The 21408-nt window shown below is 42.2% G+C and overlaps 2 protein-coding genes and 1 non-coding gene across 5 annotated transcripts in view; 2 read left to right on the top strand and 1 right to left on the bottom strand.

Moving 5' to 3' along the window:
* Positions 1-458: 458 nt before the first annotated feature.
* EPM2AIP1 (EPM2A interacting protein 1) lies at positions 459-8312 on the bottom strand. Of its 3 annotated transcripts, XM_059939157.1 has the most exons (3): positions 5597-8312; positions 2286-2314; positions 459-1175 (listed from the first exon to the last, which is right to left on the bottom strand). In XM_059939157.1, exon 1 carries the CDS (start codon positions 8192-8194, stop codon positions 6368-6370), a length of 1827 nt encoding a protein of 608 aa, XP_059795140.1. In that variant the 5' UTR covers positions 8195-8312; the 3' UTR covers positions 459-1175; positions 2286-2314; positions 5597-6367. The 3 variants fall into 3 exon arrangements, with proteins under 3 accessions (XP_059795140.1, XP_059795139.1, XP_059795138.1); XM_059939156.1 differs by having other exon boundaries at positions 2286-8312; XM_059939155.1 differs by lacking the exon at positions 459-1175 and having other exon boundaries at positions 1299-2314.
* Positions 8313-8543: 231 nt separating this feature from the next.
* The window catches only part of MLH1 (mutL homolog 1), a 48872-nt gene continuing 36007 nt past the window's right edge, over positions 8544-21408 (top strand). The window contains exons 1-6 of the mRNA XM_059939132.1: positions 8544-8794; positions 10611-10701; positions 12889-12987; positions 17384-17457; positions 19080-19152; positions 20267-20358. Coding sequence (XP_059795115.1) covers positions 8679-8794; positions 10611-10701; positions 12889-12987; positions 17384-17457; positions 19080-19152; positions 20267-20358 — 545 coding nt within the window. The 5' untranslated portion in view covers positions 8544-8678. The remainder of the gene's footprint in view (positions 8795-10610; positions 10702-12888; positions 12988-17383; positions 17458-19079; positions 19153-20266; positions 20359-21408) is intronic.
* Positions 17010-17082, top strand: TRNAE-CUC (transfer RNA glutamic acid (anticodon CUC)). The gene has a single exon. It is a non-coding gene; the product is annotated as a tRNA-Glu (tRNA).

Below are 21408 nucleotides of genomic sequence, written 5' to 3'. Positions count from 1 at the left end.
CTCTTATTCCCTACAGAACTAGTAATTGACTTAACATAAACCAGTGTCATGGCTTGTTAAAATTATCTATGTAGACTACAACCACTTTAACGACGGGCTCAAACCATTTATCTTCAATCCCCAATTTACCAGCAATGTCTAGTACACAGCAGAGCAAGTTGGGGGAAGGGAAGGGATAAAGGATATGATGTAGGATGGGGTAGGAAGAAAAAGGGTGTGTGTGGGTACAGATCTTGCAGACCATGATAGACCTTGGATCTTATTCTAATTGTGATAGTAAGCCACTGGAGGATTCTGAACAGAGGACTGGCATGCTGATTTATATTTAAAAATAAGGATCAGTTTAGTTGCTGTGCGAATAATTATGAGGGAAGTGTGGAAGCAGGGTATATACCAAGGAGAATACCAAGAAAAATGGGTGCTCATGTTCACTGAAAGACAGACACAAAAATGTTCATAGCAACTTTATTCATAATAACCACAAACTGGAAACAACCAAAATTTCCATCAACAGTAGAATGGATTCATAAATTGTGGTATAAGTCATACAATGGTATACTACACAGAAGTAAAAAACGAATTGCTGCTACACGCAACATGGATGGCTCACAGACACAATGTTGAACAAAAGAGTACATATAATTATTACATTTACATGAAGCTTTAAAACAGACAAAGGTAATCCATGGTGATAAAGGTCAGAATAGCGGTTATTTGTGTGTGTGTGGGGGGCATAGGGCACTGACTGGGGTACTAGAAATGTTCAGTATCTTGATTTGGGTGATGGGTTCAAGGGTGTATATAAAAACCCACTGAGGTGTACATTAAATATTTGCATTTTACTGAATGTAATTTCGCCTCAATTAAAAAGAAAAAATATTTTCAAAGAAATTTTACAAATAGGGAGATATAACTATATGTGTAGTCGGTAGTATTGTCTTCCAAATATTTCGGGTTCTCTTCCAAGGCACGAGGAAGGATTACACTCCTCCTTGAACTTTGGTGTGGCCATGTGATTTCCTTTGGCCAGTGAAAGTGCTTTAAGGGCTGGCCTGTAAGTGATTTGTCAGACTTTTTCATTTCCCAAAATGAGTAGCCACACCATACATGACAACTGCTTGGTCAGCCTGAGTCCTAGAATGAGGACCACTTAGAGCAGGATCAGTGAACATTTTCTGTAAAGGGTCACACAGTAAATATTTTAGACTTTGTGGGCCAGACACTTTCTTCCACAACTAAGCGACTCTGACACTGTAGAGCAAAAGCAGCCAGACAATACATAAACAAACGGGCAAGGGTATTTTCCAATAAAACTTTATTTACAGAAACAGGCAGCAGGACAGATTTTGCCCATGGCCATAGTTCTTCAATCCCTGACTTAGAGCAAAGCCCCTAGCCAAGCTACAAGAGAAAAGTTGGGATTTTGGGGTTGTTACCGCACAGCAACCTAGCCCATTCTGATACAGAAACTGGTTCTGTTTTCGAAAAACCTAGCGTACTGAACATTGGCTTAGTTGGCAGGCATTCAGGAATTGCTAGTGGAAGATGGAAGAAATAACTTATGCAGGGGCGATGCATGTTAATGGAGTGATGAAACTGTCCCGAGAGAATCTGGAAGGCAGAGAATCTATCCTTTACTCAAGAAAAAAAAAAAAAGACAAGAAAACAAAATATGTTATGGTTGCTGTTGGCCCCATTTGACAAAATAGACAGGAAAGAGATGAACTCAGAAAAGAATTCATCAGTTTGCAAGCAAAAAAGCAAGGGAATAAAGAGAGTTCACAAACTCAAGTACTTACTGGGTAGGAAGAGGCTACTTCTCAATTACAAAGAGATAAAAGCGAGAAATCCTATACGCCAAAGGTTGACTAAAACCCACTTTTGCAGCAAGGATCAAATCACTGGATGACTATCACGCCTACTGTTAAAACCTCTGAATTAATTAGTGGGCCTCAGATTAAAAGTCCAACGAAGAGTGTAACACTGGTTAATCCCTTAAACTGGAAAAAAATGGCTCAGGGAAAAAGAGACTAAGGGTATGGGTCTCCCACAAAGCCTGAAAGCCCAAGTTACCCAGAAAGTAAGTTCAGAGAGGCATGTGAACAAGAAAGCAAAGAAACATAGCAAATCTAAGAAGTACACATTGACCAGATGTCACTTTCGGGTTACCTTCCTTGGGGAGGTGATGAGGACATTCTGCAGGTAGGAAAGCAAGTGAACTGAATATCTAGTGACCAGAAGGGCTGACTGAGTCATTCTTCTAACATTTTGTTAAATTTACTTACTTTAAAATCCCAGAAGAGCCAGAAATTATCTGTAAAGGAAAAGAGCAAGTAAATAAGATGCCATTTTCTCCTAGGGTTGATGCTTACAGAAGGAAAATGGATATTAACTCTTAAGTAGCATTATCTTTTTCCAATACTGAATGCAACTTTTTAATTACTGAGGTATTGTTTTAGTCCACTAAATAGTTGTCCAATCTTTCTCATCCAGGTTCCTTTGCAAGCCTCCCTTTAGAAATTAAAAAAAAAAAAAAATTAAGACTTCTACATCAAGGAGGTAAAGACAATATTACATGGCGGATTTATGTGAGTATACTCAGCTTTACTACTTACGTTTACTAAGGCAAACTGCAATCTAAGTTGTTTTCCTCAACAACATTCACATAGTAAATATTTGAACCACACACCAAGCACTGAACTAAATTCTAGGAATACAATTCCCTAGTCACAAAGAACTTAGTTTCATTTCTTGATTTGTAATATGTGGATAACTATTACCCAGCAAGCAGGTACGGCAGGACCACTGTGAAGGTCAAAGGAGACTATGAAAGGGCTGCAAAGGTCGTAAAGTACTATACAAGTATTTATTCATCCAAACATTTATTGAAATGTCAGGCATTGTGCTAAGCACTAGATATAGCAGTGCGCAAGCATATATATGGTCCCAGCCCTTGTGAAGCTTACAGTCTAGCACTGATCAATAAGAAGGAACAACAAAGTGTGCTAAGTATATGGCTGGGGAAGAACAGGGTATTTAGGGAGTGCACAGTAGGGGCACCTAGTCTAGAGGGTATTGATGAAGGCTTCCTAGAGGAAGTGGCATATAAACTGAAACTTGAACAGGCTTATCCCAAGAGCAGTGGTGAAAGCAGAGGAGTGATATGACCAGATACGTCTTTTGGAACAATCTGGCTGCAGTGTGAAAGGGCTCACAACCAGAGAAATGGAGCCTGAGAAGGCCAGTGCTATAACTTAGGTAGGTTGATGGCCTTGATCAGGATAGTAGCATTGTAGAATCAAGAAAAGTTTAGGCAACAGACTTAACAGAAAGGTGTGTGTGAGTGGATGTGATGGATGAAGAGGGAAAAGTCATGGCTAACTGGGTTTGGGGCTTGGGTCAGGGCAACTGAATGGTTGGCAGTGGTGGTGCCATTTACTGAGAGAGGGACCAGGAAAGGAGGAGCAGGTCTGGGGGGCAAGGTCAAGGACATGTTGTGGTACCTATGAGACAGCAAAGTGGACTTAAGTTAGCAATTAGATATAGGAATCAGGAAAGGTCTAGAAAGGAGATATGAATTTGGGAGTCATTTGCGTAAAGTTGGTAAGTGAAGCCATGAAAGAAAAAAGAGATCAGCTATGGAGATGATGTAGAATAAGACAGCTTAAAACCAAATTTAAAAATCCCAAGGACACAGATGTTTAAGGGAAAGAGGTGCGTGCAAAGAAGACTGAGAAAGCAACTTGGAGATGATATCTCCCTGAAGCCAAACTAAACAAGTATTTAATGAAGGGTGGCCAGTGGTGTAAAGAGGGTAGGAATATTGACAAGGACTTAGTAAGCTTGGTAGAGCAGTCTCAGCAGCAATATGGGAGAGTGGAAACACAGACAAACCTTTTAAGAAAACTAGTAGGAATGGGAGATATGGGGACATAGAGTTTTTTTAAAAATAGTACTTATTTTAACTATATTCACTGATACAACAGGACTAGTAACAACTATTTTATAAAAAGAAATTTTTAAAGACTGCCATGCAGCTACAGAATTACTTAGTACAGAAAACAGTAAAATACACACTTTGTTTTTCTTTTTTACAAAGATTAGTTTATGGTAATTCTCTATTGTTCAGGGTGAATTTAAAATTCTTAGCTTATGCCTCCCCCACATTCACTGACTATATAACTAATCTTATTATTACCTTAAGCAAAATATATAGTGGAACTTCACAAAATGTACAAGAGTTCAATATTTAAGGAACTGGGGTTAGAAAGCAGAAGCAGCTTTCAGGTCTTCCAATTATCCTTTCAATAAAGCACCTGCCACGAAAGACAATACTCCAAACTATTGGGAAATTACCGGTAGATTTTTTTTGTTGTTGTTTGGTTTTTCACTATGTTGTTTTTCCAGATATTTAAGTTTACTTCCTGTTAACCCAAATCTTAACTTGACCCTTCTTGCTACGTATCTTAGTAATACATTACACATTCTTTTCTGCCCTAAACCAATTATGTATAATAGAACAGAGCCCTTTAATCTGGTTCAATACCAATTACTGATTTATAAATGTTATTGTGAGCTACCAGAACCTAGCAAGGCCTTGATTGCATCTTACCAGCCAACTTGGAATGCTGGAATTCGTTTCCCCTATCAAGTATTATCAGTTTTCCCAACTTGCCCTTCTAATTCTGCTTCTACCGGTAATTTGCCCTGTCCCTTGAAATATAAGAGGATCTACACAGGGGGTCTACTGGCACTTTGGGAGGAATAAGTCTTTATTGTGCTGTGCTGTCCTATGCACTGCGGGGGATGGGGTGTCGTTCACGCTTACATGCCAGCAGAACTTCCCTCAATAACTGTGACAATTAAAACAGTCCCCTTTATGTCTCCCAACATCCTCTGGAAAGAGGGCATACTGTCTCTGGTTGAGAACCACTGGCAGAATTTTGGTTCTTGGACTCTTTATGGCATCTATTTTGATAGCTCAGGCTTCAGTTCCTTCTAAATTCTTGTTTGTATTCTGGTTCCTTGAATTTGCTGAATTATTGGCCACACAAAAATTCATTACAATAGTTAAGACAGGACTTGAACACAAGTTTTCAAATTGTACTTGAGAGGATCTCTAAGTTGGGTCCTCTTCTTAAATCATTTCACATATTTGGCTTTACTGTAAGATTTCCTTTTCATCGTTAACATAAGTTTGAAAATTACTGTTTTAGCACAAAGCAGATGTCTCACTTAGAAATACGAAGTGCTACAATCTGTAAATAAAGCTGCTTCTTGAGAGTTAAATATTTCCACTTGTGCACTGTCTTAAATACACAAAGTGTGGGATAGTGTCAAATTTATAATAAATCCATTTCCAGCAACAAACAACATTTGATATTATATCACTTTAAAATAAAGGGTTTCCTTTAAGCAGGATTTCTTTATAAAGCTGCAACACTCATGCAGATAGGACAAATTAGCTAAAATATCTCACACCTCCTGATCCTGGGATGCAAACATCTTTTTTTCCTCATCCTTTTTTGACAGGGCCAAACTGTCTAGAGTAGAAAAAAGAATTACTAGTGGGCAACCCCTAAGAGTCTATACTTACCGTAGTCCTTTAGTAGGCAAGCTCATAAAACAGCACCCAATTGTGAAAAATTCAGGGGAAACCTCCAAAAATTGGTTAGTCTGATCTCCAGACTGCAGGAAGCCTCCTAAACTAGCAATTAAAAAAAAATTCTTGCTCCTCTGACTAAAATTTTACGTGCTTATTTTCTGTATTAGTAATATCATTATCGCTAGGGCGGGTGGGAGGGAGGTGAGAAGGAGGAAATATGTCAATATTTACTTTGACTCAGAAATATGTCTAAAAAAAATAGTCTCAAACATTCTGATAGTTCGACAAAATACCTCCACTGTATGTACGTTCCTCCTTTTCAGAAAATTCTGCCCTTGCTATGTGAGTTTCTGCAAACTGGCTCAAACATATATTTAAGCAGTTGATAATTTCCGACTATATGCATCAGAATTTTAACACTTTGTTAAAATAAGAGCTAAAGTTTCTTCGAAACACCTTAAAAACAGACTTCTAATTCAACTCAATTAGTACTAAATGTCTTTAAAAACAGTTATATCATAAAAGCAAAAGATAATGACTTTGCCATCAAATTAAGTTTTAAAAAAAGGTCTGCATGTTTCAGTCCCATGCTGCCTCTTGAGATGGAAAAAAAAATATGTCTGAAGAATTTGAATTGTGATTAATTTGGATGAATAATGTGGTGCTTTCCCACAATCCAAATTAGTAAACTTGAAAATCAAACAGATGTTTGCTTTTAGAATTGGATTCTTGCTGAGTGTTTCAATGTTGTACTACAAAAGTTTATGGATTTGATTCATTTCTTCCTCTCACAAGATCATCCCAAAGCGGCTCTATTTCAGTGGTGGCAATCCGAAACAGGGCATGGAGGTGTTCGTCTGTCAATGGCTGGCTCAAAGTGTGTTGGTTTCGAGTCAAATATGAAAAAGCCTTTTCACAGATTTTGCTACTATCAAACAAGGATGCCACCTTACAGGCAACCCCTTTGATAATCGGATAAGATTCAGCAGACAATCCAGCATAGAACTGCCCTAAGTCTTTGGTTCTGTATTCGTTCCAAAGGTTAGTATTTGCTTGAAGTTTTGTTAGCTCCACCCTTACTGAAATAGGTGCATATTCAGGTTTAAAGCTAAATGGATTTGCAAAAAGCTCTAAGTCCTTTTTAATGAACTTGAGGTCCTTGAAATGTCTCTCAAACTCTTTTTGTAGGCGACAGATCACCACTCGATACCTATCAGGATCGAGTATTTTTTCGTCTTCTTGAAGATGCCCTTTAAGCTCATCAACAACTTGGCTCAAGGTGGCAAAGTGTGTTAGATTTTTTTCCTCGATATGTCTCTGAAGTAAATTCAGCTTCACTTCAAAGGCACAAATATGGTCAAAGGCAGCAGCAGCAAAGACTTTACTCACTCTCAATAGTTCGCTGAGTTCTCGAAGGTGGTCCATAATATCCACCAAGAAGCCAAAGTCACAAAGCCATTCCTTGTCTGTGAAATGGACCGTTGTTGCCCCTATCGAAACCAAGAATGTTTTTATCTCTTTTCTTAAGGAAAATATTAGTTTTAAAGTCTTTCCTTTTCTAAGCCAATTATTCAGACAGCGTCCATTAACCCTTTCACCGTGCTCTGATTCAGATTCAGTTAGTAAAGCCTGAAATTCCGGCCGCCTAACGCCTCTGGTCTTAATCAAAACTATCCATTCAGATATGGCATTTACGATTTGATTAACATCTACATCGTAGGAGCTCAACAGTTCCAAGTGAAGAAATCCTGAATAATGGATCACATTCCAACAGTTGGGGCTTACAGCCTTTTCTCTCATGTATGACACCAGTCCTGAGTTCTCACCAATCATCCTCAGAGTGTGGGTCGTGGTCAGTCCAACCATCCGCTGCAGGCTAAGCCCTGCCGTCTGCAGGGCCTCAAGGATTGCCGCCATGAGGGCACCAACACTGAAGTGATGAGTCAGGTTGATTATGGTCAGAAGCTCTTCTTGCACCTCCAAATCGTGGCCTACGCCGCGGACAAAGACCAGGAGGTAGTTCTCATAGGCCACAAAAGCCTGGTCGTCCAAGGCAAGGGAATAGGCTTTAAAGTCCTTGGCTCGGTTAAAAAGCTGACTGCGTAGATTTTGGTTAATGTCCAGGACCCTCTGCCGCGTGATCTCCGGAGATAAATCAATGCCATTCAGAACGCTTACGTGATCGGGCAGCACATCTCTCAGCATCACCTCCATGCACCGGTGTACGAAGTCCCCCTCGCCCCAGCCGCAACCCTTCAAGGCCAAGAGGCGGGCGAGCCCGAGACCTGCACGAGCAGCTCTCTCCTCCGGAGTGAGCGGGGCGGCCTCGGGCAAGTCGCCCTGACGCAGACGCTCCACCAGGGCCGCGCGCTCGCCCTCCGCCACATACCGCTCGTAATAGTCGTGCTCGGCCTCGTAGTGGTGCCTGACGTCGGGTTCGCCGGTGGCTACGACCAGGCGGCGACACACCAGGCACAGGGCGCCCTCGCCCTCCGGAGGCTCCACCACTAGGTACCGCTGGGTCCACTCGGCCCGGAACCCCCGAGACTCGTCGATTTCCATTTTGCTCCTCTTGGGCGTCATCCACATTTCACGGGATGCCACAGGAGCTGGGCCGACCTCCGGGAGGCCGCAAGGAGAGGGGAGGAGCAGGAGCGAGCCCCAAGCGCCTCCTCCACTCTGCGCCAGATCACCCCAGCTGGGGACACCAACCTGCGGCTCCGACACCTCCGTTCCTATTGGCTGGAGATTTCGTATTCCTCAGCCCCAGACATGAGCCAATAGGAAGAGTGGACAGCGATTTTTAGTGCGCAGGCGCACATCCTTCTAGCTGCAAAGTGGACTGAAGCCGCTTTAGGGCGGGACTAAGAGAACCGGAACTCACGGACTTGACTGGCATTCAAGCTGCCCAATCAATAGCTCAGTGGCCCGGAAGCGGCGCTACCGCTAGCGGGTGGGGCAGGACGGCGTCAGCAGAGTTGATGGAAAGATGTGGGCACGAATCTCTAAAGGGATTGGCTGAAGGCACTTCCAGTTAGCTTCTCGCCGTGACTTGGGCTCCTCTGGCGCCAAAATGTCGCTGGTAGCAGGGGTTATCCGGCGGCTGGACGAGACAGTGGTGAACCGCATCGCGGCAGGGGAAGTTATCCAGCGCCCGGCTAATGCCATCAAGGAGATGATTGAGAACTGGTACGAAGGGAGTCAAGGCTTCCTTAGAGGCTACGACTTAACGGGCCGATGCTCAGGATAGGGCGGACACGCCTCCCTGCCCAGAGCCAAGGCGTGTGCGGCGCAGGGCCGCGGCGGCGGAGGCCGGGGGTCTTGCCTTCGCCCCTCATGGGTCCTCGAGCGTCCTCGCGAGACTTTAGGGTTGTTGCGGGGCAAGGAGAGGGTTACGCAATATTTTCATGTTGCCATTAAGAGAAGTCCTTTAAAAATTATATATGCGGACGGTGCAGATTTTTAAATGTATAAAAATTTTATAATTTAAAAAGGGAAAAAAACTTGCTTCATCCTTCAGAGGGTATTATGTGTTATCAGTTTCTTGCTTATTCCAGAAGTCATCCATCTACATTCAGAAGTACAATTCATTTTGAGTTTTATTCTAAATAAATTGCTGGGATTTTAGGAGAGGACGGTGGACTTGGGGTTTAACTTGTGATTTCCCTATTGCCAAGTGATTGACCCCACTTAGGATTTTCCTGCCCTTTACTTTTTGCGGGGTCACTTCGAAGATATCTGATTTTATGGATTCTGAAGTTTAGAACTGTCACACAAACCTTGTGGAAGGAAGAGATTAAAAACGTGGAAAGAAAGTTGGGTGTAAACTGTAAACTTTAAAAAGGGCAGAGGCTCATAATGTCCCTAAACGTTATGTCAGATCCTTTGTGTTAAAATGCATTGATGTTAATAAAATCTATACGTTAAAAGGAAAAAAATGTCCCAGCGAAGATTGGTAGGTTTGTAAAGGGATTGTTGTGAAAACACAAACAACCATTGTGGGTAATGGGACTGAAAGAAGAGTGGGTCTGAAAGGACCACTGAGAGAAAGGAAGAGAATTAGAAGGTAGACAAAAGAAGGAACAGGGAGACTGGGGACGGTTTCTCCTTTTGACTTTAAATTCACAAAGGCTGGCTTTTGTTTCTAATGTTAGAATTAACTGACAGAACGATTTGGGCCTGTTACTGTACTGTGCCAGAAAACTACAGCAATGCTACACATATTAGATCAGTGGATTATAATTCTCTAAGCAGAGATTTTGTATGGAGTCCAGTTACGCTCTTTTTAATACGTAAGTCAAGACGGCTAAGTACAACTTAAATTCAGGGGCTCCTGAGAAAGATCTTTAATATTTCAGTAACTTAATATCTTATTTCTGAATAAAGAATTTTCTCTGTGAGGAGGAGGAAACTTCTCTTTCTCATGCAGCCTCAGTCTGGATTTATTTTCTCTAGCTCTGTAGGTGCTCTATGCTTGTAGGTTACTCTTTGAAGGAATGAAAAGATGTGTTGACTTCTTAAAGAACTTTCTGCACTGCCATTTTTTCTTTCCCCCAACATAAATATATTTGCATAAAGAAAATAGTGGAGAAAAACATTTAGAATCTTTTTAAATGACATTTTATAAGGGTCATTTAGGAACCTGAGGCTGAATAAAGTTTGAGTAACAGATGGTAGAATTAGTTGAAAAGTAGGTAAGAAAGAGGCATGTGCTAAAAGGTCCCACTTCTAACTTCCCTTTCTTTTTTTCCTAGAGGAACAGAAATGTTGCTGAATGTCCTATTGGAAATGACGGTTCCCCCCTCCGTCCCTCTCTTCCTTCCCTCTCTCTCACACAGCATGTAAACTGATAACAGTGTAGTCACAGAGCCTGTGAGACAAAGGGAAAACACACTGAATCTTATATTTGTCTGGAATTTGTTCTTATCCCTTGACTCGTATTAAAATATGTGCATTAGAGTAGTTGCAGACTAATAAATTATTATTTTTTTGTTTGATTTGCCAGTTTAGATGCAAAATCCACAAGTATTCAAGTGGTTATTAAAGAGGGAGGCCTGAAGTTGATTCAGATCCAAGACAATGGCACCGGGATCAGGGTAAGGAAAACCTCAGAGCAGCAGGATGTTTGTGTGCTTCGTGTGCTACATCTGCAGGAAGTGGTGGGACTTTTCCCTGTTCTGGAAACTTTAGGCTTTTATGGATGGGATTGTTTGAAAAATAAATATTTATTGAGTACCTATTCCATGCTGGGCACTGTTCAGAAGAATAAGGAGGTCAAGGAGCGAGTCATGAAGCTTTAAAGGTTGAGTGTCCTGAGCAAAGAGAACAATACACACAAAAACCACGAAATGGAAGCTTGCATGACACGCTTAAGGACTAGCAATGGGGTTGGTGTGTCTAGAATGGGTGGTGGAGGGGGTGGAAGCCTAAAAGGAAATGAGGTCTGAAGGATAACCAGGCTGAGCATGTAGGACCTTGTAGGATGTTGTAAAATATTTGGCTTTTACTCTGGATGAGGTGGGATACTCTTTAGAGGGTTTTGAGCAAAGAGGTGACATGCTTTGGCAAGTTTTATAAGAACTCTTTTGTCTGCAATGCAGAAAATAGACTGTAGCAGGACAGAAGCAGTGAGGAGGCTTTTGAAGCAGTCCAGGAGAGGGGTGATGGTGCCTTGGACGGTTTGGTTGTGACAGAGATGTAAGAAGCTGTGAGATTCTGGGTGGATGAGGAAGACCAAAGCTCTCAGAATTTGCTTGTACCGGGAGTAAGAAAAAGAGGAGTCAAGAATGACTTCAAGGTTTTGGCCTGTACAAATAGAAAAAAAAGAGTTGCCATTTACTGATGGGAAGGCTATGGAACAAGCAGGTTTGGGGGAAGATCAGAAATTCATTTTGGGGTATGTTGAACTTAAGATGCCTGTTAGTTGGATACATGTGTGAGTCTGGAGATAAAAATTTGGTGTATTGCATTTTGATGGTGTTGAAAGCCATGAGACTCACATAAAGAGAAGCTCAACATGACTGGTAACTAGGGAACTACAAATAAAAATTGCAGTGAGATAACACTTGACATCCACTAGGATGGCTGTTATAATTAATCAATTAATAAAAACCAAATATTTCAACTACAATAAAAATTAAAAAAAATATTGACAAGGATGTTGAGAAATTGGAACTCTTGCATGTTGCTGGTGGGAATATAAAATAGTGCAGCCATTGTGGAAAATGGTATGGTGATTCCTCAAAACAATTAAACAATTGCCACATGATCCAGCAATTCCACTTCTGGGTATATACCCAAAAGAGTTGAAAGCAGGGTCTTGAAGAGATTTGCACACTCATGTTCATAGCAACATATTCATGATAACCAAAAGGTGGAGGCAACCCAAGTATCAACAGATGAGTGGATAAACAAAATGTGATAGATACATACAATGGAATGTTATTCAGCCTTACAAAGGAGTGAGATTTTGACAAGTGCTACAACGTGGATGAACCTTGAAGACAGTATGCTAAGTGAAATTAGCCAGTCACAAAAGGACAAATACTATATGATTCCACTTGTATGAGGTACCTAGGGTAGTTAAATGCATAGAATCAGAAAGTAGAATGGTGGTTTCCAGGGGGTTGGGGACCTGCGCCGCATGGCCTGCGGGATCATCTTAGTTACCCGACCAGGGATTGAACCCTTGCCCCCTGCAATGGAAGCATGAAGCCCTAACCACTGAACCACCAGGGAAGTCCCGAGAGCTTTTGTTTAATGGGTACAGTTTGTTTGTGGAGATGAAAGAGTTCTGGACATGGATGTTGGTGATGGTTGCACAACAGTGTGAATGTACTTCATGCCACAGAACTGTACACTTAAAGAGGGTTAAAATGGTAAATCTTGTCATGTATATATTACTACAGTTAAATGTACCTATAGATTTTTAATAAAGAAGTTTTCTAATACAGTAATGAGTTTTGTAAAATCTGTGAGCCTGGGTGAGATCATCAAGACAGTGAGTGTAGACAGAGCAGAGGTCCAGGGATGGAACTGTGAATTATCCACTCTCAGGGGAGATGAGACAGAAGCAGCAAACGAGGCTGAGGAATGAGGCGAGAGAGGAAGAAGGTGCAGCAGGACTGATGGAGTTCTGGATGCCCAGAGAGGAGGCTCCTGGTGATTTAGAACTCTTCTCCCAAGAGGAATGTCTTCCTGGATTCAATCAAGAAAAGGGAAATTAAAAAAGATTTGGAAAAATGAGTAACATAATTATTCACTGATTTTTTTGCACCTTCTAGAAAGAAGATCTGGAGATTGTGTGTGAGAGGTTCACCACAAGTAAACTGCAGTCCTTTGAGGATTTAGCTCATATTTCTACCTATGGCTTTCGGGGTGAGGTAAGCTGAGGATTGAAGAAATGTGTAAAACATCCTCCTGTGATGACATTTCTGCCATTTGTCAGCATATGTTTCTCAGCAGGTCAATAAGACATGATACTTTTTACTTGTTAAATATATGCAAATCTAAACAAACTTAGATTCAATTTTCCAAAACTGAGAATTGTTCATAAATACTTTTTAAAAATAATTAATTAATTAATTATTTTATTTTATTTATTTTTTTAACATCTTTATTGGAGTATAATTGCCTTACAATGGTGTGTTAGTTTCTGCTTTATAAGAAAGTGAATCAGCTATACATATACATTTATCCCCATATCTCTTCCCTCTTGCGTCTCCCTCCCTCCCACCCTCCCTATCCATAAATACTTAATACACCATAAACTGTATCTACAGAGACCTCCCAGGTCTCTTGCTGGAAGAAGATAGCACCATCTACCAAGTTTTCTTGTCCAAAATCAAATGTGAATCTTACCAATACTTAGATCCAATTACCCATATACAGAAAAATACAAGGAACAGGGGAGCATGGTAAATGGTACTGAGACTGGAAATCACATGATAAAAGACTTGTTTCTTGTAAAGTAAACTGCATGGGGGGAAAAAAGGTAAAGAAAGGAGGAAGAAGCATAGATTAGAAGGGATTTAAGAGGCATGTGAACCAGCTCCAATGTATTGATCTTACTTGGGTCCTGATTTGCACAAACTAAAATTGTTTTGAGACAGATATTTGAACACAGATTGGTTATTTGATGGTATTAAGGAGAAATTACTGTTAATTTTCTTGGTATAAAAATAGTTTCATCGGTTTTTTTTTTTGAGTCCTTTTAAGTTATATACTGAAATATCTGTGAATGAAATTATGTGATGTATCATAGGGATATATTAAATAGAAAATGGATAAAAATAGTATCTTATATTTTTATGACAATACTCTGTGGATATAAAGATATCATTCAGTATATGTAGGGCAACATAAATTGTAATGGCTACATACTGTTCTTTTTTTTTTATAAACTTATTTATTTTTGGCTGCATTGGGTCTTTGTTGCTGCACGTGGGCTTTCTATAGTTGCGGCGAGCGGGGGCTACTCTTCATTGCGGTGCGTGGGCTTCTCATTGCAGTGGCTTCTCTTGTTGTGGACCACGGGCTGTAGACGCATGGGCTTCAGTAGTTGTGGCACACGGGCTCAGTAGTTGTGGCTCACAGGCTCTAGAGCACAGGCTCAGTAGTTGTGGTGCACGGGCTTAGTTGCTGCACGGCATGTGGGATCTTCCCGGGCCAGGGATCAAACCTGCGTCCTCTGCATTGGCAGGCGGATTCTTAACCACTGCGCCACCAGGGAAGTCCCTGTTCTATTACTTGTACATACTGCAGTCTATTTAGATAATTTCCTGTTGAACATTTATGCTCTTTGCCATTTTTTTCGTGTTTAATGCTCTGGTGAATATTCATGTACATAGAATGTGTTTTGTTCAGTTATTTCCTTAGGATAAATTTATAGAAATAACATTCGTGAGTAAAAATATGTATCCTTTTCAAGTAGTTTGTATTAGTTTCTTATTGCTGCCCCCCAAAATGACCACAACCTTCGTGGTTTAAGGCAACACAAATTTGTTATCTTACAGTTCTGGAGGTTAGGGGAAATGGGTGTCACTGGGTCTCACTGTGCTACAATCCAGGTGTTGGCAGGGCTGTATTCCTTTCCGCAGGTTCTGAGGTACCAGAGAAACTGTTTGGAGTAGTTATTTGGGGGAAATGAGAGCCAGGGTCGGGGAGGAGAATGGGGCCAATTACTTTTCGTTTTAGGCCTTTCTGTAGTTTTTGGATTTTTTAATCATGTGAATGTAGTTTACTTTTACTTGACTTATCTATTTATTTTATTCTGTTTTATTTTTTGGCCTCTCTGAGTGCCTTGTGGGATCTTAGTTCCCCAACCGGGATCAAACCCGGGCCCCGGCAGTGAAAGTGTCTGAGTCCTAACCACTGGACCACCAGGGAATTCCCTATTTGATTTTTTAAAATTAAAAGGCAGCTGTGACCCAGTCACTGCAATTTAGATCAAATCCGGGTAGTCTCAAGCACCCTCTGGCTAACAGTGAGCCCCAGGTTGTTCCAGGTAGGGGCAACATCAGACTGTGTACCCTGAGGCCCCCCTGACTTTTTTTTTTAATAAATTTATTTATTTGTTTATTTATTTATTTTTGGCTGCATTGGGTCTTTGTTGCTGCGCACGGGCTTTCTCTAGTTGCGGCGAGTGGGGGCTACTCTTCATTGCGGTGCTCAGGCTTCTCACTGCAGTGGCCTCTCCTGTTGCAAAGCACAGGCTCCAGGCACGCGGGCCTTAGCAGCCGTGGCACGTGGGCTCAGCAGTTGTGGCACGCAGGCTTAGTTGCTCTGCGGCACGTGGGATCCTCCCGGACCAGGGATCGAACCCGTGTCCCCTGCATTGGCAGGTGGAATGTTAACCACTGCGCCACCAGGGAAGTTCCCCCCCCCCCCCCCTCCCAGACTTTTAAGTAGGCCTCAGGTCAGCCCTAGCAAAGCAGTTTCATTCTGGCTTTGCAACTTCCTGAGTCAGTTCCTAAGTGCATGGCCTCCTGGAGCCTTAGCCCAGCTGTAGGGTATCTTTGGGGTTGTATTTAAATAGGGAAGATTTATTGAGGGATTGCTGTGTGCCATCCATGGTTCTCAGCCCTTTGTGTGTATTAACCCTTTCACTCTTAACAACTCCGTAGAGTAGGTTCTATTATTATTATTACCATGTTTTACATACGAGGAAACTGACAGAGTTTAAGAAACATGGCCAGGGCACACAGCTAGGAAGTGGCAGAGTGGGGAATTGAGCCCTGGCAGTTTGACTCCAGAGTCTATGTTCCTGTCTTCTTGCTCCGGTGCCGGTACAAAGGCCCCTGAAGCAGCAGGACCATCTGCCAGTGGCCCTTTCTTTTCCTGGTGTTGGGTAGCATTGTAGTTTTGGATGTATTTAATGTCCTTCCTTACCACAGGTCGCAAAATCATTTACATTTTTAATGATGAAAATTAGCTCAATTACATATACCAGGGAAATCTAGCTAGGACCTGGTAATCTCTGAGCCTGAGCCATGGTCCTTGTTAATGAACTGAGTCTGGCACAGCTGTATTCATTGTCTCCTGAGATGCTGTCACACAGACCCCATCACAGTGCCTGGGTTGCATTTTTTTATGCTATGGTGTCCTTGGGAAAGGAGATATAGATTCCAAAGGGCTAGCAAACCAATCCTGATTTTAAGGGGAAAAAAATGGTCTTTTTTTTTTTTCTTTTAATTTGTTTAGTCTTAATTGCATAATTAAAAAAATATTTATTTATTTATTTGGCTGGGCTGGGTATTAGTTGCGGCATGCGGGATCTTCGTTGCCCCGTGTGGGATCTTAGTTGCGACATGTGGAATCTAGTTCCCTGACCAGGGGTTGAACCCGGGCCCCCTGCACAGGGAGCATGGAGTCTTAACCACTGGACCACCAGGGAAGTCCCTGCATAATTTTAAATTTATATTTCTTTTTTTTTTTTAACTTTATTTATTTATTTTTGGCTGTGTTGGGTCTTCGTTGCGGTGCTTGGGCTTCCCGTTGCGGGGGCTTCTCTTGTTGCAGAGCACGGGGTCCAGGCGCGTGGGCTTCAGTAGTTGTGGTACGAGGGCTCAGTAGTTGTGGCGCATGGGTTTAGTTGCTCGGCGGCATGTGGAATCCTGCCAGACCAGGGCTCGAAACCATGTCCACTGCACTGGCAGGTGGATTCTTAACCACCATGCCACCAGGGAAGTCCCTAAATTTATATTTCTAAACATAAAATTGCTTACAGAAAACAGTTTTGAATAATAGTATACAGTACTATTTGCAGTGTTCCCATTATCCATTTCTGAAGGCAGGCTTTAAACTTGTTAGAAGACGAATCATTGAGACTATTAAATACACCTATAACTCTACACCTGAATACAGTTGCTATTAAGGTTAATGTTAATGCTTGGGGGTGGGGAATTCCCTGGTGGTCCAGTGGTTAGGACTCGGTGCTCTCACTGCCGGGGGCCCAGGTTCAATCCCTGGTTGGGGAACTAAGATCCTCTTAGCTGTGCGGTGTGGCCAAAAAAAATGCTTGGGTGTGTTTCCTTTTGGACTTTTATATATATATTTTTTCCCTTGTTCTAGTAATTATGCTACAGATTCAACTCAATAGCTTCCTTTTTTTTTTTTTTGTTTTTTAAAACGTCATCAAAGCGAGTGAGCAGAGTGCTCATTGTTGCCATTTGTTAATACAAAACAGAAGAGGCAATTGAGATAACTTCTCCGTTAATGATGAGACGGGGTGACCCAGCAGTGGGTTGTTCTTTCATTCCATTTCCTTTTTTTCCTTAGGCTTTGGCCAGCATAAGCCATGTGGCTCATGTCAGCATTACAACGAAAACAGCTGACGGGAAGTGTGCATACAGGTATAGTGCTGTCCTCTGCTATTTGTATAAATTCATCCTGAAATGTGCTTTTTGCCTGCATCTCAAAGTAATCCTATCTGAACACCAACGTTATCTTTTTTGGTCTAGATCTTGGGTAACTTTTCTTTCCTGCCTTTGGATTAGTTGATAATCCACAGGGATCATCATAGGTAATAATCTTACTTTATGGACTCGTGAAAGGTACGATGTAACAGATTACAAGTGCCTAGCAAGGTGTCTGTTACACAGAGGAATTCTGAGTCCGTGGGAGCTGTGATGTCATTCTGCCCCTTAGCCTTCGGCAGGATGTCGCTTTGGCCTGATTATGAGGCCGTGGCTGGGGTGCTGAAGGATCCTGGTTCCTTAGCCGCTCTGAGCGCCCCCCAACCGCACCTTCCCACAGGTGGCCACTGGCTGTCTCTTATGTTGGCACAGTTTTCAGAGGCTGTTGAATGACCTTGGAACAGAACAAAAAGGGGATTCAGGGAATCAAAATCACACCTTTGTTTTCATAAGCACTGGCCATTCCCTAGTGGAAGATGGGTATTGAGTGTCTAATTCATGCCAAAAAACAGAATTTTTTTTTTTATCATACAGATTATTAGTTTATATAGAAAATAGCTTCAACAAAGGGCAGTTCTGCCTGTTTCTCAGCCCTCTTTAACAGATGAGTGTGTGCAGTAATGGAAGATGGAGCATTTCAGAGTCTGCAGCACTGGTGCTAGAGTGGGTTTACTCGATGCAAATTGTAACAGCCCCAGGACCTAGCTGGGCTGATATGATTAGAATCCCTTCTCACAAACTCGGGAGCCGCTTGTGAGTGAATGTCTTCTGAAATAGTCTGGGACACAGGTTCCATTTCTTTGCCTCTGGGGTGTTATGCCCCTGCTTGGGACCTCTAGTAGCTCTCCTTCTGTGGCAGGATGAAATCGAGTCATTGTCGTAGCAACTAGCACCCTCCCAATGCACTCAGCCCATCTTCCCAGCCTCTCCCCTCCACACATCCTCAGCTGCTGCATACTCTAAAGCTTCTTTGCTTTTGTTTATGTTTTTCCCCTCCTGGATGGTCTTCCCTGTTCTCTCCACCTGAGATTGTACTGCTTCAGAGCCCAGGTGAATTGTCATCTCTTCTGTGACACTTCCCCCCACCCCCACCCCAGGCTAAATGTTTTCCTACTCTGGATCACTTAGCACCTTGTTCTACACTTAAGGGAAAAGTCTATCCCCTCACTAAATCAAGAACCTCCCAAGGCCTGCCTTTATTACAGGGCGTTTACAGGCCTGATAGATGGTAGCCCCTCAATAAATGATTGCAGAATGATTGAAAAAAATTTTACAGTCATCTTAGGCAATGGCAAAACTATTGTTTGTAGCCCAGAACTCAGGAACTAAAAAGCAATGTTTGCCAAAAAAAACAAACAAAAAATGGATTTTTCCCCCCTCCTTTGGTATCCAATTAGAATGGTTATGGAAGTGGAAAAATAGAGGAAACTGGTAACTAAGACAATTTATAACATGGCTATATTTTAATCTGTTGTTGCTGTAATTTACTTTTTTACTCTTCGGATAAGTATCTGTTCTTTTTTTGTTAGCTCTCAGTAATCTCTTATATTTTCTGATAGAGCATATTACTCAGATGGAAAGCTGAAAGCTCCACCTAAACCATGTGCAGGCAATCAAGGGACCCAGATCACGGTAAGAATGGTACACGGGAGGGGAAGTTTTTGAAAAAGAGCTCTGTATAAATATTGAAATAAAAAACAAAATTGTCTTTGAGTTCTCAAAGGATTAAAAAAAATGAATATTTATTAGTTAATAGGAGCCCCAAGATATCACCCTGTAAGAAAGAGAAATGATTGTTGACTTTTGTGGCATGGCAGCCTGACCACCGCCTCCTTTTTTTTTTTTAAGAGGCTGGGAGTTTCTTCTGTTGAGACCACAGAAATCTGTGGCAGGGTAGCTGGCATTGAAAGAACCTTAAGCTTGGCTCCAGTTGAGGAGTCAGAGTCTTAGCCTTGCCACTCAGTGGTTGTGTGTCCAGAGGCAAGTCGTTTAATGTCCCTTAACCTCACTTTACTCATCTATCAAGGAAGGATGTAACGAATATCTGCCACTCACTCAAAGGGCTCTGAGTAACAGATTGTATCATTAATTAGGAGAAAGTCTGTTACACTGCCGTATTTCTGTGGTGCCACATTTGGTCTCTTCCCGTTCCGAGATCCCATAAAGCACCCCAGTGTCGTGTTACACATCCCACCCTACCACCCTCAGCCCCAGCCAGAGCACGTCTCCTCAAAGGTTCCAAGCCCTGGGGTTGATGAGGCAGGTGGAGAGGGGTTGGGGGCCGAAATGAACGTGTACTTTGCAGTGCACGTTAAGGGGGATTCCTGTACCTGGGACCACAGTGTAATTTCCAAGAACCCCTAAAATATCTGATAATTATTCTTAGTTTGCAAAATAGTTTGAATGCCATGTGGTATTGTAATTGTTTATAAGTTTATGTTTGCCCCACTAAATCTTGTGCTATTCTGGGCAGTACTGTGCTTCATTTGTCTTCTTATTCCCAGCACAAGGCAAAGAGCCTGACATGGAGGTAACCCCCAGTACCTATCTGAGAAATCAGTGAGTGAAGCGGGAGGCAGGTGAAATATCCCTTCTTTCTTTTGTTAAGGCTGCCCCATCTCTTGCCCCCTCCCCTAATGCTTAGAACTGTGCTGGTGGTAAATGTAGTTGGATTCTCTGCCTTAAGACCCAGCTTTATTTCCATCTATTTCTGTGAGTTTACAAGAAAAATCAATCTTCTATCCAGGTGGAGGACCTTTTTTACAACATATCCACGAGGAGGAAAGCTTTAAAAAATCCAAGTGAAGAGTATGGGAAAATTCTGGAAGTTGTCGGCAGGTACAGTCCAAAATCTGGGCGGGGGTCTCTGAATCACTCTCTCACCAAAGGAATGTGTTCCGCTGCTTAGAAATTGAGAACAGTTGCTGAGCTAGACGGTAAGCAGCAGTACTAGCCTACAGATTGTTTCTGGTCAAGGTTTAGTCACCACTTCTGGGTTGTCTTTCATGTCCCCAGGAGAGAGCAGGAGTTGGTCTCTGTATCAGTGAGGGTCCTTTGGTGGCAGGCAAAACAAACTGAGTGTACTAACTTGAGCCCAAAAGACGTTTATTGAAAGGCGAGGAGTGACTCAGCAAGTGGAAAGAAGTATGTGGACGGCTGCTTCTTGGGGAGAACAAGAAGCAGGGTGGCTTCAGGGATTTAATATAGTGGCCCTGCTCCAATTGTTTTCATTCCTTTCCTGACTCTGCTCAAGAGCCTGTCTCCCGGGAGAGTGCATCTTATTGGTATAGCCTGGGTCCCTCCATCGTGTGCCCACATTTGTGGGGAGAAGATTTCTTGACTGGCAGTCTAAGGATATATCAAGTGGAATGGGGAAGAGATAGTGTCCCAAAGGAAGACTAGGGGCTGTTAACAGAGTGAGAAGGGACTCAGGGCAGGTGAAAACAACATTATGTCCAGGATTGACTTAACCTGCTAGTGCAGTGGCCCCAGCATGGCTCTCTGAGCCTGCGTGTCCTTGAATTGTAACAGAGGTGTGTTAACTATTTCTCAGTATTGCTACAAAAATTAAAATCAGTAAAACATTTACCTCTATTAAAGTGGAACAGACACATCAAGTTTTTTTGCTTTTTTTCCCCTGGAATCGTATGAATCAGTATCACAATATTAATTAGCTCCTGGAAACAGAGGAGTTCTGGTTGGCTGTTTTTGTTCTAGGTGTGATAAGTGAACTAATTGTTACTGAATAAGTGCGTTTGGCTAGACACAATCCTCCAGGTCCTGGGGCCCATGGAGGGAGGAGTAGTAAATGATAGCCAACCGAGAAAAGGCTGGGAGATACTAGGACAGGACCTTGGGGGGAGAAGAAGCGGGTGGGGAGGGGGTGTG

This window comes from Balaenoptera ricei, chromosome 11, assembly GCF_028023285.1.
Source record: "Balaenoptera ricei isolate mBalRic1 chromosome 11, mBalRic1.hap2, whole genome shotgun sequence".
In the NCBI taxonomy this organism is placed as follows: Eukaryota; Metazoa; Chordata; class Mammalia; order Artiodactyla; family Balaenopteridae; genus Balaenoptera; species Balaenoptera ricei.
The sequence above is the reverse complement of the archived record's forward strand: the minus strand, read 5'-3'. Positions and strand labels throughout refer to the sequence as shown.